The 17,055-nt window shown below is 33.9% G+C and overlaps 1 protein-coding gene across 1 annotated transcript in view; it reads right to left on the bottom strand.

Moving 5' to 3' along the window:
- LOC101898483 (uncharacterized) overlaps positions 1 to 17,055 on the bottom strand; it is a 362,514-nt gene that overhangs the window by 14,274 nt on the left and 331,185 nt on the right. Inside the window, exons 15-16 of the mRNA XM_059123548.1 lie at positions 16,077 to 16,224; positions 3,641 to 3,764 (exon numbers count right to left, since the gene is read on the bottom strand). Coding sequence (XP_058979531.1) covers positions 3,641 to 3,764; positions 16,077 to 16,224 — 272 coding nt within the window. The remainder of the gene's footprint in view (positions 1 to 3,640; positions 3,765 to 16,076; positions 16,225 to 17,055) is intronic.

Genomic DNA, 17,055 nt, shown 5'->3' with positions numbered 1-17,055 from the left:
GAAAATCGATTCAAGTATAGATAGAGCTCTGATTTTTATTTTTGTTCCTCACAGCCGTAATATGAACTCCACAACAGCGATATTCGCAAAAAATTATATCAAATATAGCTAAGAAACATCTTTGCCGAATTTTCTCCGAGATCGGATCAGATTTAGCTTCCATTTATCTTTTAAGTTTATGGTGCGCCAAATGGTTAATGTCAGCCCAAATTAAATAGATTTTTGGACAAATGCCCGAATGCAGTCTAAAAGAATGTGTGTCAAATTTAGTGAATATCGGTTCAGACATAACTATATTATTATCTGATTTTGTATATAAGTCCCGCACACCCGTAAAATCCATATGAAAATGATGATATTTGGTACCAGCTATCAGAGACAGCTTACAAATACCTCTGCTAAATTTCACAGAGATCAGTTCATAGTGGTATAGATTTTGGGAAAATCTGTTCAGATATAGCTCCGATATATATGTTTCAATCTAGGGATACTCGAAGTCGAATGCCTATGCTGATTATGAGATTTAACTTGAAATATTTTCTTAATTTGACAAAAACTTTAAAAATGAAATTCGCTGTAATGTTTGGGATCAGTTTGGAAACTCTTAAAAGTAAAGGTCAAAAATGTAAATCAATAATTTATAATTAAAATATAGAAATTTCTAACGTCGTTTTCGCAATGATATTTTGTGTACAATATTTTCTACTTTGACTCCATTCTAATTGTGAAAAGAAATCGCCGCTTTATTTTATACAACTCTTAAAATACCTTTCTAAATTTAATGGAGATACTACCTGGAACAATGATAGTACCAATCAATCCAATCACTTATAAAAATATAATTTTCTACCCACTAACAATTCATTTATCTCAAATATCATTATGTCTGCTTTGAATTATTACAGATACACCCACAAAAATATAAATACAAATATAATAATGTCTTCAAAACACATACATACCCATACATCTATTTCGATTTTCCCATGTTGCTGCAACAAACTCCCTCAAAACAGTGACTGTCACAAGTGAAAACCCAACATGACGCCTACACATCAAAGTGTATGGTATTAAATAAATTAACCCCATGCATAAGTGTGGGTGGTTATGTCCGAAACAGCTAATGTTACAACAACACTGGCTAACAAAAACCAACGAAAAGAAAAATAAATGTCATGTTGTTGACAGGATATGCCAGGCAAAGCCACCTTCAGACATTAAAACACCGGACAACTAAAGCACCATTGATCCCTTTTTGTTCATCATCATCGTCATCATCAGCTAAATGAGACATTGAGCTTTTATGGGTGGAGGGCCGAATCCATTTATTTCTAGTTTTCATTTTATGCCACTAGTGACCAAACGCTGCCGTTGTTGTTATTTCTATGGTTGAATGGTTCCAAAGGCCAAACACAACCGAACACCATCGTAGGCAGTCGACAGCCAGTCAGTCCATCATAAATATTAAAGGTTTCCTTTGCCACACAGACTATTAGAATGTCGTTTCCGTATTGGCGTGGAACAACACGCATAGGATAAAATTTGGTGTTACTCTACAACCAAGTAAGTATTCGATTACATTTAATTAAATAAAATTGCCCTAACGAAAGGTCCTCTGTAGACAATAGTGTAGCCTTTTTGTGTGGCCAAAGAAGGGCGTATGGTAAACGTATTATAAGCATTTCATGTTTAGTGGTGTTAAGTGAAATATTGTCCAGACAAAGTATTTTGTCCAAAAATCTAATTATGAACGCTTTTGACAGATGCGATTACATTGATGAGTTTTTTTTGGAATTCATGGCTTCTTTTGTGGTCAATATGAATTTCAGGTGACAACAAAAGTTAATGTTTGTAATTATATTTGAGCTAGTTTCGTCAAGGAAAAAGTATACACTATGAGTTTGTTTCTAGGCTAGGCGAAAACAGACAATATAGACCTATAGCTGCTCCTAATGATCTACATAGAATCACTTGTTAAGTCGATCGCAGAATATCCGTCCATAAATTTTAATGAACAAAGAACAGGTCGCATTAATTGTCCAATTAAGATGAAACTTTACACACTTTATTTATTTGTTCGTCTAGAAGGAACCGTATTGATATTGGTGGCAACCGTTTCAGAATTAGTTACATCTCACACGTTTATTTTGCACCAAATTTGTAATATAATCTCAAGCAAGCTGACTGTGGATTACAATATGCGCTTCATAACGATAATATTCGTAAATGATAGCAGATACAACCCATAAATAAAACCCAGAATAAATCATTTACACTCCTAGTAGACTTCCAATCTATGCCATGTTTAGTACTTTGCACGAAAACACCGCCATATTTTAATCTTATACATCCACTGTGATCCATACTCCAAAAATCATAATTCCACCTTAATTCCTAAACCGCAACACCAAATTTAGTACATTTCGTCACATTCAGTAAGTATTTCCAAGAAAACCGTATTGCCTACTTCTACACACCCACAGTCACACGTACACCACAACTCATAATTGTACACTTATATGTCGAATTTCCGAATACGCAGTTTTTCCTTACCCTACACACCACAATAACCGCCATGCACAATTTCAAGATTCTAGTTTTAGCATCCCTCTATTCTTTTATATTCCAAAACCTCTACTCTTTATATTCCAAAGAGTTTTCACAGATCCGAAAATGTAACTCCACATGGAACAACTCTCATTTTCACTCAATATTGAAAGGACTTCTTAGTCCGGGTATTCACACATGACTTGGTCAGCACCTCTTCTATGTAGACTAATTGGCTTTCAACTCATATATTGAGACTCCAGGGCCTACCGTCTACTCGTCCATTGAGACTCTCGGACCTTGAGCTCGTCTGATGAGATTTAATGGCCTTCAGTTAGTTTAATAAGATTCCCAGGCCTTTAGCTAGTCTATTAAGATTTCCTGGCATTCAGCTAGTCTATTAAGATCGTCGACAACAACTTCCTGACCCTCAACTCGTCAACAACGACTGCCTGACCCTCCGCTCGTCGGTTACGACTCGCTGGCCTTCAGCTTGTTTATTGCGACATCCAAGCCTTCAGCTTGTCTATCTTTCTGACCTTTAGCTCGTCTACTGAGACTCAATGGCATTCAGCTAGTATATTGACCTTCTGGCCTGCAGATCTCCGATAGAGACTACCTGGGCTTCAGCTCGTCGATAGGGAATCCCTGACCTTAAACTCGCTTATTGAGAATCTCTAGTCTTCAGCATGTCTATTAAGACTCCCTGATCTTCAGCTCGTCTGCTGAGCCTCCCTGGCGTTCAACTAGTCTATTGACATTTTGGCCTACAAATCAACTCCATCGTTTTCAGTAACACATTTCTGTGAGACGGTCAGTTCTGATTGAGTCCTAGACCATTTATTCTCAGAAAATATCATTTAAATGATTCTATTTAAATAAATTATACAACAATTTTATATCGACATTTAACCTCTTATAAGCCTCTATAGACCGAAAAACTAGAGATATCAGATCATTTAAAGGTCTTCCATAGATAAAAAAAAATATTTAAATCCCCTATATGGGAAAATATGATGGTTTAAATTTAAAAACCTTTGTATTTTAATTCTAAAGTATTTTTTTTTTTTTCAAGTATATATTTTCCACTTACCGATTGGAAAATCTGCGATATATTGCTGCCAATATAATGCATGAAATGGCAAAAAGTAAAGCACAGAATAATGTAAGGCCAGCTAGGAAAGGCGACAAAGGTACGGTTAAGCCATTGGAAGCACCTGTAAAGAGAGAAACGAAAAAATAAAAACAAAACAATGTTAGAAATTTCAAAACGAGATAACAAAGATATTCATGCACTGATATGTATGTAGGTATGTATATATATTTTTCAAAGCCTTAACCTTTGCGGATGTATGTTGCATCTAAACATATTCATAGTTTGTCGGTCATGAATGCATATAGAAAAGCAATAACTGCAGTTTGTGTAAAGTTTTTTGAGGTTATGCCATAACTAACCGACCTTTTAAACTTTTATGGGACACAAAAGAACAATGGAACTGTTGGTTTTAGACAACATCATGTTTATTAGATTATCGGATGGGGACAGAGTCACAGGGTCAACTTTATCAAATAAGGGGAAATATATTAATTTACATTTCTTGATCTAGGATTTATGAGTGAATAAATTTATTTTAAAGTTTGAATGATGTTACTTTAATTTTAAAATATGGAAATTTGCATTTCGTTCCTATCCTTGGGACGATGGTTGTTACATAAAAGAACATTTGAATTCGTGATTTGGAAGATATAAGCAAAATGACATTTAATTATCTAATATAAACCATTTTTGCCATTGAATAAAAATGTCTATGTCTCACACCCAAATGATGACACCATTGGCGTCGTTAAATACGCTCCTGCTGACTGTTTCTTCTACCATAACTATTACCTTTACTTTACCGAATTATACTATTAAAGTCTCGGTAAGAAAGAATCGCACAAAAATATTGGCAAAAACCCATTGGCCAACAATAAAAAGTCACAAACAACCCACTTTAAGGATGGATAAAAAATGCAGTTAGAAAAGACAAAACATATGAGATAAACCAGTAAAGAAAGTCTTAAAGTCGGGCGGGGCCAACTTTATGATACCCTACACCACTTTGCTAATTAAGTAGAGCTCCACACAACAATTAAAAGTTTTTATGGGAGAATTCAATCATACACGCTATGATTATAATTATAATTTAAAGTTCAAAGGACTAAATATGCCGAAGCATTTGTATCTTTTAAATTCGGAATTGCATTGCCCATTTGGTGCACAATTAATTTGAAATCGGATAAAGATATATATGGGAGCTACATCCAAATCTGAACCGATCTCGATAAAATTTGGCAAAGATTCTGAGCTGTATTTGATATATTTCCCTGAATATCGTTGTTACGGAGTGCATATTACTGCTGTGGGTAACAAATATAACAAATCGGATGATATATGGAAGCTATATCTGAACCGATCTTCACCAAATTTGACATACTAGCTTCTGGACTCAATTCGGTCGTAAGTGCCAAATTCCATCCCATTTGGACAAATATTAGACATTTGGTGCACAATAAAAGGTAAATCGGTTATATATGGGAGCTATATCCAAATCTGAACCGATCTCGATAAAATTTAGCAAATGTATTTCTGAGTTGTATTTGATATATTTCCCTAAATATTGTTGTTGCATAGTGCATTATACGGCGGCGGTGGACAAAAATAACAAATCGGATGAACAATATATATGGGAGCTATAGCTATATCTGAACCGATTTCGATCAAATTTGGCATACATATTTTCAGGCCTAATTTGGGTGTATGTACAAAATTCTATACAATTCGGGCTGATATTACACGTTTGGTGCACAATAAAAGTCAAATCGGACGAAGATATATATGGGAGCTATATCTAAATTTTGACCGATTATCTCCAATTTGGGCCAAACAAAAGATCTTTGCAAAATTTCATCTGGATCGGGCAATAAATGCGACCTGTACTTTGTTTACAAACATACATGGACAGACGGACAGACTGACGGACGGACATGCATAAATCGACTCAGAATGTGATTCTATGCAGATCATCAAAAGGAACTATGGGTCTATCTCGTTTCCTTCTGCCTGTTACAAACAAATGCACAAAGACATAATACCCTGACCACCTTGTGGTGTAGGGTATAAAAAGGGAGAAAACGGTACAAATGCAGGAAACTACTTGAAGAACATTCCAACCAACAAAGACAATAAACAAAAGTCAATTGCATTTGAGACAGAAAACAAAAGAAAGCGTATGTGTTGCTCCAATTCTTCTTCTCTTTTTTTCTGTTCCAGGTGGATACACATGGATGAAATTCCTGAAAATGATGGCACAGGAATTCTCCTTATAGCCATACGTTTCACTACTTTGCAGTCAAAGGTGATGGCGATGGAGGTGGTCGGTCGTTCGTTCGGCGAAGATCATGCCTGTTACATATGCCGCATGTTTTCATTCCATGTGAACTGCTGCTAACCAGCAGCAACAATTCTAATGGAAAATAAATAGCGAAGGAGCAGAAAAAACAGAAAAAAAAATGTCTAGGGAAAACTTTCGTAGATGGAGGAAAATAGACGCATTCTGATGGCATGGATGCTAAAGTTTGTAGTTATTTAGAAGTAGCGCAAGTTTTACCCAGCAAAAAGAAAACAAATCAACAGAATCCATTGTAGTGTAAATGAAAACGGCTAAATAAGTAAAGAAAACTTGGACTCGAAATCAAATAACAGCAATGAATAATGCAGGTGTTATCAATCGTTCTTTGGTGTTATTCAACATTAGCAAAAGTTTTTTCTTTAGCAATTACACCAGGGTGTTTAAAGGCGATGGAAATGTTGAGTACATTTTAACATTTGGGAAAAAAGATGCAGAAGATTTTTTTTTATAAACAAATTAGAAAGTTCCAATTGCTGTTTCGACAGATATATACCCTCAGCAATTATATGTTCCATTTTCGAGGGACGTATTAAAAGATTGGATATATATAACACTTTTTTCGCTAGATCTAATATTGCAAAGAATTCAATTCATATTGAAGAAAATTCATAAAAAAAATACTAGTAAAAAAGCTATAAGTTCGGCTGGGCCGAACTTTTAATGCCCTCCACCATTTGGTACAAATTGGTACAAATTTGGCAATTTCCAAAAAAAAAAAAAATAAATAAATAAATAAATAAAATAAAATCCATTAAAAATTCTGTTAAAATCTTAAAAATACAAAATACCTATACGACGACGTGGACCTGTATAGGCAACTTTTGTCATAAGTTATTACAATATTTAAATGCGAAACTTGAAGAAAAATCTGTTTATAATGTAGCTAAAATCATCAAAAACACCGAATATAGGGGGTAACTTTATATGGGGGCTATACGAAGACGTGGACCTGCACAGACAATTTTCTGGCATTCCATTTTTTCACATGCGAAATTTGAAACAATACCGGTAAATAATGTCGCTAAAATCATCAAAATATCGAATATCGGGGGGTACGGTATATGGGGGCTATACAAAGACGTGGACCTACATGGCACATTTTCTGTTTTATGCTGCAGTATCTATTACGAACTTCAAATACCAAATTTGGAACGATTCCGTTAAATATCGGGGGTACCGTTATATGGGGGCTATACGAAGACGTGGACCTGCACAAATAATTTTCTGTCTTAGGCTGTAGTATCCATTTCGAACTTCAAATGCCAAATTCGAAACAATTCCGGTGAATAATGTCGCTAAAATCATCAAAATACCGAATATCGGGAGGTACCGTTATATGGGGGCTTATATGATAACTTGGACCTACATGGCCCATTTGCGAACATAACCTGTCTACTGGCAAAATATATATGTGTGCAAAATTTTAGCCTTCTATCTCAATTTGTTCGAAAGATAGCGTGATTACTACAGACGGACATGGCTAAATCGTCTTAGAATTTTACGCTGATCAAGAATATATATACTTTGTTGGGTCTGACATGAGTATTTCGAGGAGTTACAAATGGAATGACAAAATTAATATACCCTCCATAGTATGGTGGAGGGTATAAAAAAGTTACAGAAACAATTTTTATTGGAAAAACCCTCGAAGTGAAGTGATATCTTTATATGAGAGTTGCACCAAAATGTAGATCAACATTGTCAGTTTTTGTTTTTACCAGAATATCAAAGTAACCAAAATGCCAAAAATTTATTACTTTTTTAGATAATGGATGGTTATAAATTTGGATAAATGATTCTTGTAGAAAACCAAAGCTTTATATTAATTTTGCGGAATATATGTCAGAGGAAATAATGCCTTATAAGGGCTTTAGAAAAGCATGGCCGAAAACCCCGGTACTATGAAATCCACTTGGAATATTCTACACCCCAGACTGGCTGATGGACAGTGTAATAATAATTCGGTTCAAGTCACACATTTGTCGAAAATAATAAATTAGGAAAAATTTCCAATTTTTTTTAGCGATATTGACATATTAGTAGAGATTTCGCTTATTTGGTAACTTTTAGTGAAATTTGATGGAAAAATATCCTTATCTTTGACGTATTTTTTTTAAATAATGCTTTGAAAGAGAATTTTAATACAGGGTGAGATAAAAAAACTGCAACAAAGTCAAACGCCATAATTTTTACATTTTTTTTTTTAACTTTTATTGAATGAAAGCAAATAATGTCGGAAATAACATCAAATTTTAGAAAACGTTTAGATTTGTTCGAATTGTTCACCTTTGGCACGAATTATGGTTTTCAAACGGCCACTTAAACCGTCACACGCTGCCCGAATGTTGCTCTGCGGTATTTTGGCCCATTCCCGGGGAAGCACTTGCTTTGGACATTTTGGTTTTTTTTTTTGTGCCAAAATTGCTTTCCAAAATGCTTCAGACAGAATAGTCCAACGGATTGGTATCCGGAGATTTTGGTGGCCATTGTGCGCTGGAAACGAAGCGAGGAACCTCAGTTTGTAACCATTCTTGGGTGGCGCGTGCTGAGTGCGATGGTGCTGAGTCCTGTTGGAATGTCCAAGGTCTGCGGCCAAAATGTTGGCGTGCCCAAGGCTTTAATACACCAACCAGAATATTTTCGTAATAATATTCGGCATATACCATCGGCTGTTTTGGCGGTCCACGCCATCACAATGGCCGACGCTTGAGTTCAGCTGACCTCTTTGGCAAGTAAACACGTTCATTTTGTTTGTTTACAAACTGCTGGACAACGAATGTTTACTCATCGGAGGAAACCTAATTCTGTAGTTCACCACTTTCGGTCATGCGAAGCAACTCTTTAGCTCTTTTGTGTCTATTTTCTTTCTGTTGCGGTGTAAGTTCTGGCACTTTTTGGAATTTCAAAGGCTTTACACCGAGCTCATTTTTCAATATTTACCGAATGGAATATTGGGATATGTTCAGCTAACGAGCAATTTTTCGGCCACTGCGATGCGGCTTTCGATCAAGTCGCTTCTTTACTTTTTGAACCATTTCTGCTGATGTTGCCGTTTTATTCCGTTCACTTCCTTGACGTTGGGCTACGCTACCTGTACCACTGTATCGAGCGATGGGACAAGACACAAAAGATTTATTCACATTTAAATGCTGGAGTGCTCTAACGATAGCCACTTGTGGTTTTCTAGCCAAATATAAAGAAATTACACTATCACGCTTGAATTCCATCTCGAATAACCTTGTAAACAATATAATGAGCTGTCACTGGAATACTTTTAACAGCAGTCGGACGAGTCGCTTAAAAATGACAGCAAACTGAAGTTGATTGCAGTTTTTTCATTTCACCCTATATTAGGATGTTTGAAGAAAATCCGATATTTATATTTCCATGCTCGATCCTGATCTAAGTGAAATATTATCCATTTTTTGTATCTAATTGAAGTTATATTTAATTATGGTGCACCACAATAGAATTTTACTCCTATAAAAATCCTGGGAAATAAATACTTCGCATAGGAATGGTCTTCTTTATATAGAAAAACAATAGAACACCAGCAAAAGATATTCTTTATAGAAAGTCTGTACAAGTCTGTATTCTACAGATCGCCGATAGGTGCCATGAAAAATGGAAAATTTCAATAATTAGCTGTTAATTTTACATAGAAAGTTGAAATAATTTCAAAGTGAATTTGATGTCTTCTGCTCAAAAGAGAGCAGCAAAGGATATTTTTCTGTGGAAAATGTGCAAAACGATCTTCTTTCTTTGAGCTCTAAAAAGCTGTTGAAAGATTTACTATTTACTAAAGATCAGGAAAATTTCGGCTTTATAGACGACAAATATATATCTGTATAACAATGAAGAATGATAATTCTGAAGGAAGTATTTGATCTATAGGAGTCCATAATACTTCTTCGAATTAAAGAAGAAGACCCTCTAAAGTTCATCTAGATACAGAAGAGTTTAAAATGATTTTTTAACAAGCCTTCTAAATACAGTTTAGCCACTGTAAAGTCTACAAATTTGGTCAACAAATACCCTTCTATGCAACAACGGGAATTACTCCTCTAAAGATTTAAATTTCCACATCTAAACTAAAATATCCTACAACTAGTAAGCATGAACATGTACGTTGCATATTGTGTGCGTTCTTAATATATTTACTACGTCCTTACATTCTTTCTATTCTCCACATATGGAGGTAATCTTTGACTTAGACGAACTCGATGCTCACATACAAAATTGGAATTTTCTAAATCAAAACGTGATTCAATAACAAAAATTCTTTTAAAGCGGCAAAAAAACCATTTCCAATCGAAAGAAATTCGATGATTTTTTTTTTTCTATTTTTACTTTGATTTTTTGCCCGTGAAGAATCCAAAATTTATAGGATTAAAATATGGAAAACATTCAAAATTTATGCACCGCATATAAAGGTTGTATTTAATTATTAGATATGATATCCTGCCTCTCTTTGAATTTTTCTGGATATAATATTATTTTACCAAGCTCAAATGGCTATACATTTTAGTTAAATCAAGTAGAGGTATTATCATTTCATTTCTTAATATTTGTGTATATTTATATTACACATTTTCCAAATTGCTCAAAAATTTATAATTTCACTTAAATGTTTTATGTTTTTATACCCTCTGTATTTCAGTTGATGTTTCTCCAAATTCCTCAATTTCCTTCAAATTGTGTAATTCATATTAATGGCAATTACTTAAAGAAAATTGCATAACAATCCAAAAATAGCTTCAAAATATTACAAAGTCATAACACACCCGACAAGAAAATGCAACACAATGTTATCAATAACCGAATAGAATTTATTTATCAATCTAAACATATATTTTCATTGATGACGTCCTTTATTCATAAGGGGAAGAAGTAAAAGCGGTTGCATTTTTTTGCTTTCTTTAGAGTTAGCGTGGAAGTGAAAAATTCATGAGATTTGCAGATTTTTTTCGTCTTTCCTGCCAAGGATGTTTTTGAAGCAGCAATATTTGGCTGCTTATTTTCGTTATTTTTTGTCTCTGTGTTTAAACGAACTATCCAAAGAATGGGAGAATATTGCTTTTTATTGCTTTCACAAATGAAAAAAGTGTAGAAAAAGAGAAAAAGTGCAAGAAATGTCTGCGATACAGATACTCGAATATAATGCTCAATATATGCAAATGTGGCGATGGAATATGAGAAGAATGTTATATAGATATGCCATTTATTTAGCATAAAAAATTCAGTATTCAATGTAAATGTGAGAAAGTTCCAATAAAATAATACACAACCGATATATATAAAAATACTTTTTGCCAGGGGGAATTTGAAGTCTAATGTCGGTCTGTTCTATAAAAGTTATTTAATATTTATATTTAATATTTTTGTTAACAGGTTTTGGCATTTGGTTCTTTAAATTCCAAATTCCATACTAATGAGATTAAATCATAGCAACTACGATTATAGTTATAATTTAAAGTTCAAAGGAACTAATATATAAGAGGAATATCCTCCTCTGAATCGATTTCTACTAAATTCGCCGAGGCATCTGTGCCTTTACAATTCGGGCTTGTATTACCAATTTGGTGCACAATTAACTTTACATTGGATAAAAATATATAGAAGCTATATCCAAATTTTAACCGACCTCGATAAAATTTGGCAAATGTATTTCTGAGCTGTATTTGATATATTTCCCCGAATATCGTTACTACGGAGTGCATATTGCGGCTTTGCAGGACAAATTCAACAAATCGGATGAACAATATATATGGGAGCTATAGCTATATCTTAACCGATTTTCACCAAATTTCACGTACTTGTTTCTAGACTCGATTTGATCGTAAGTGCCAATTTCCATCCTATTGGGACTAATATTAAATGTTTGATGCACACCGATGAAAATATATTTGCGAGCTATATCCAAATCTGAACCTATATCGATAAAATTTAGCAAAGGTATTTATGAGTTGAATTCTCTATTTTTCTCCAAATATCGAACAATATATGTGGGAACTATAGCTATATCTGAACCCATTTCTATAATCGTCGTACGTGCAGAATTCCATAATATTTGGGCTAATATTGCAGGTTTGGTGCACAATAAAAGGCAAATCGGACGAAGATATATATTGGAGCTGTATCTAAATTTTGACCGATGATCTCCAATTTCAATAGGGTTCGTCCATTCTACAAAATTTCATCTGGATCGAACAATAAATGCGGCCTGTACTTTGTTTGCAAAAATACATGGACAGACGAATGGAGATGCATGAATCGACTCAGAATATGATTCTATGCAGATAATCAAAAGGAACTATGGGTCTATCTCGTTTCCTTTTGCCTGTTACAAACAAATGTACAAAGACATAATACCCTGACCATCTTGTGGTGTAGGGTATAAAAATGGTGGTAGCTTTGAAATTGAAGTCCTAGTCCTACCCAAATATAACGTTGTTTTCGCTTATTTTATTTTTATTTTTTGTAACCATTTGGTCTCATCCTCACTGGAATAGCTCTATGCACTATAACATATCACTGTCTCGTTTTGCATGATAAATACACATTGATCTTTTACAAATAAGGCCATAAGTGGAAGTGTGTTCGTTCGGTTTCAGCGGAAGCGTTAACAGCAACAAAAACCAAGAAATGAGATGCAGGGGAAAAAACAATCTGAAAGTCAATATCCTGTTTTGCATAATGCTATTTTTATTGATAGTTTTTATTTTAGTTACATCCGCCCCAAGGTAACATTTACACACAAACACACACATACAGAATGTGCAGAACAATTGCAATCGATTTCCTCACATATCCCGGACAAATTGTCTGCCATGGAGATGGTAAGTAGTGGGGCAATTTTATGTGTATTTTCATTTTTTTTTTTTTTTTGCAATTCACAGATAAATTGTATTTGTGTAGGTTATATATGTATGTCTGTGGGTAGGAAACCTAGAGATTCATATGTATTTTATGCGACATATTTGGATGCATGTGTATGACCTTATAAATTCTATATAATTTTTATTTTGAAAAAAAGAGGAAACTTTCATGTCATTCAAGAGATTAATGTCATTTCAAAGCAATGATAATTATATTCCTGTATGACATTCAAAAGAATTCCAATACTTATGTTTCCTACATATGTACAGACCATTTTCCAAGTATTATTATTAGAAATCAAGATTATAAATTATTAATTTCATTCGATGAAAAAAATATATAATACATATTCTTTTGACCTACTTTGACACAAATGTATTTTAAGGGAAGAACTTATTATTTTCATATATGTCATAAATACACAAAGATATGTGGGAGTTAAAAATAAATTGAATTTTAAGTCAAGTGCCCGAAAATTTGAAATGATGTCGTAAAGCCATCATCACAGATAATAAAAAAAAAAAAATTAAAGAAGAATCTTTGGCTAACGAAGACATATTGGAGATTGTATGAAAACATCCGAAAGAAGGCACATACCATATAAAAAATAAAATATAAAATAATTATATCTACATATAAAAGAATATTATGTTAATTACTATGCTTATAACTCAAGATCGGCTGGCTTGAGTTTGACACCATTTCGGAATAGTCTCTCGGTAGAAATGATAATATCCACAAAAAAAAAAAAAAAAAAAAAAAAAAAAAAAATTATTAAAATATTTTTTTTTTTAATTTCTGTAATTTTAATACCGCGTGATTTTTTTCACTTTTGACATGTCATATTGAAATGTACATTTTTTATCGTTTTTTATTTTGAATTCTGAGTGTAAGATGAAGATTCAATTAGTACACAATACGATGTTAAATGGTGATTTGTTCGGACTACAATTGGCCTCTAACATTCTAACCCTAGGGCCTACATCGTGATTAACCTGGAAGATGCGAACATACTCAAACATCTCAAAACGTTGATCTACTTCTATCACCTGATAATAATCCGTCGAATGAGACTGCTATCATTGAAATATCGAATATAAAGATACACTGTAATATGCGGGCTTTACAAAAGGATAGAACGAAAGATACTTGAATTGCAGGAACCGTTGTGCGGAATAGTAAATAATGACATTGTACAAGAGCCAATCTAGGGGTTGGGAAATTCTAAGAGGAAAGTATTCGGTTAGTAGATCAAAATCCTAAAAGGGTATTGGATTCCCAGGCCAACCTTTTTTAGGGCCCATTGTATATAGCCTTAACTATACACAAAGGGCCTCAAATATTTTGCCAAATTTACGATAATTTCAGATTTGATACAGTCCTTTGTTTCCATGTAGAATCATTTAAGGGTATACCACGATATCAAAAAATTTTTATATTTTAGCATATTTACACCCTACACCACATAGTGGTAAGTGTATTATGTCTTTGTGCATTTTTAACATGGAGAAGGAAGTGAGATTGACCCATAATTACTTTTGAGGATCTTCATAGAATCACTATTGAGTCGAATTATGCATTTCAGTCCATCTGTCCACCCATGTATTTTTGTGAACAAAATGCAGGTCGCATCTATTAACTGATTGAGATGAAATTTTCCAAACAATATTTGTTTGACCCAGGGACGAACCTTATTGAATTTAATCATAATCGGATCAGGTTTAGATATAGCTCCCATATATCTTCAACCGAATTCGGGTTAATTGTGCACCAAATGGCTAATATAAGTCCAAATGACCTGTATTTTGGTACATCCCACAGAATTCAGTCTAGAAGCAAGTAAATAAAATTTGGAAATTTGGAAAGAAAATCGGTTCATATATAGCTATAGCTCCCATTTACAAAGTGAGATAAAAGAATGCAACAAAGTCAAATGCCATAATTTTTAATTTTTTTTTTTTTAAATTGTATTGAATGAAAGCAAAAAATATCGGAAATTGCATCAAATTTTAGAATAAGATTACATTGAATTGGTCGCCTTTGGCACGAATTATAGCCTTCAAACTGCCAAAGAAATCGTCACATGCTTCTCAAATTTTGCTTTGCGGTATTTTGGCCATTCCCGGCGAAGCCCTTGCTTGAGGTGCCAACCATTTTTAGTGCCAACCGGATTGGTATCCGAAGATTTTCGCGTCCATTGTGTGCTGGAAATGAAGCGAGGAACCTCATTTTGTAACCATGGAATGTCAATGGCATTACCTCGAGCTCATTTTTCAATATTTGCCAAATGGAATATTGTGATATGTTCAGGCCACTGCGACGCGGGTTTCGATCAAATCGCTTCATTACTTTTCGAACCTATTCTGCTGATGTTGCTGTTTTCTTCCTTTCACTTCCTTGACGTCGAGCTACGCTACCAGTATCACGGTAACGAGCGATGGTACGTGACACAAAATATTTATTCACATTGAAATGCTGGAGTGCTCTAACGATAGCCACTTGTGGTTTTCCAGCCCAATATAAATAAATCTCACTATAACGTTTGAATTCCATCACTAATAACATTTTTTCTGGAAATTTTTCACCAAAATGCTTTTATACGCTTGTAAACAATATAATGAGCTGTCACTGGAATAATGTTATCAGCTGTCGGACGAGTGGCTTAGAAATGACAGCAGTCTGAAATTGGTTGCAGATTTTCATTTCACCCTCCATACTTCACTCTACGTTTTTTCCAATTAAAGTGAATCTAGATTAAGATTAAAATAAAATATGATAAGATTGGCTCCAATCAGCAGAAAGTGACCATAGCTTCACTATACATGCTCCATCCGAATTCATTTTTAAGACTTTTTCGACCCATTCCAAAAATAACATACAACTGATAATGATACAATTTTGTGCAGAAGATCACATATCTTCTTGTGGATCAAATTTTGTCCTTCGCTTACTGGTGTCTAATTAAAAACATTTTCTTGGCGCGATTATCTAAAATCTTTTAAATACATTGTGAAATTTCTTTTTACATATTTTAGTTATCCGCCTCCAAAAAGTTATATATTAGATATAAAGAGTTATTTAAAAACTACTATATTCAATATTAATTAAACGTTGGCCTTTTGCTTCTCCCGGAAATTATGTTTCTTTGTAATAAGCATTATTTGCAATATTTTTATTTTACAACCCAAAGATACTTACCTGTATATTTAGCAACACCCTTAAAATTAATATCATCAATTATAATTGGCTCTGAACGTCCTTTGGCGTTGACAGCAAAGATGATCATACGATATGTGGCCAAGGGATCCAAGTTATCAATAAAAAATGTAACTGGACTTGTTGTGTGCTGAAAGCAAATAAAAAGAGACACAAAACACAGTTAAAAATTCAATAATAAAGTTTTTGCTTCGTCTTCTTAAGCTAGAAAATTTATTTATTTATATTTTATGGCTTCCAACAAAGGGCGCAAAAAACACAGCTCAACAACCTATGTCAAAGGAAGAAAGGGGACACTTTTTTCGCAAGACATGACTAATAGAGGCACGTTTCTCTAATTTCATTTTGTTGTAAGGCATGAGAACAAAAAAAAAAGTAAACGAAGAACACCCAACGAAGTAAAAGAAATGAAACTTTGTTACAGTCATTTTTTCCAGGCAGTTTAAAAGAAATTATAAACAATAAAACTTTGCTTTCACCCAGCTACCCAGTCTTGCTGCTTCCTTTTCCTTTCCATTATTACTGCAACAATCTCTTTTCTATACTTTGCAATTTTTTATGTTTGTTGTTTGGAAATAGACCCTTTTAGAAGAAAGTGGGAGAAAAACAAGAACAGCAACAACAACAACAATAACAAGAGAAATGAAGGAAACGAAACCTAAAAACAATGACTACATCATTTCCAGGACATAAAGTTTAAAGTCAATTTCTTCAGGGTAGATAGCTCAAGTTATTATTTTAAATTGGAGATGAGTGCCTTGTCTTGTCTTGAGAAAGGTTTTTGTTCGTGTTCTGTTCAGTTTTTTTTTCTTTCGTTTCATATGTTACTGGATTCCTGTTGAACAGGAAAAGTTTCGTAACTTTGTTGACATTGTAACATTTCACGTATATGCAGATAAAGAGAAGCAGCTATAAGTTGATGTGTGTGAGTAAGTTATGCACACACACACACACACATAGA

This window comes from Musca domestica, unplaced genomic scaffold (genome assembly GCF_030504385.1).
Source record: "Musca domestica strain aabys unplaced genomic scaffold, Musca_domestica.polishedcontigs.V.1.1 1, whole genome shotgun sequence".
NCBI classification, from domain to species: domain Eukaryota; kingdom Metazoa; phylum Arthropoda; class Insecta; order Diptera; family Muscidae; genus Musca; species Musca domestica.
Note: the sequence above shows the minus strand (reverse complement) of the source record. Positions and strands in the feature narration are given on the sequence as shown.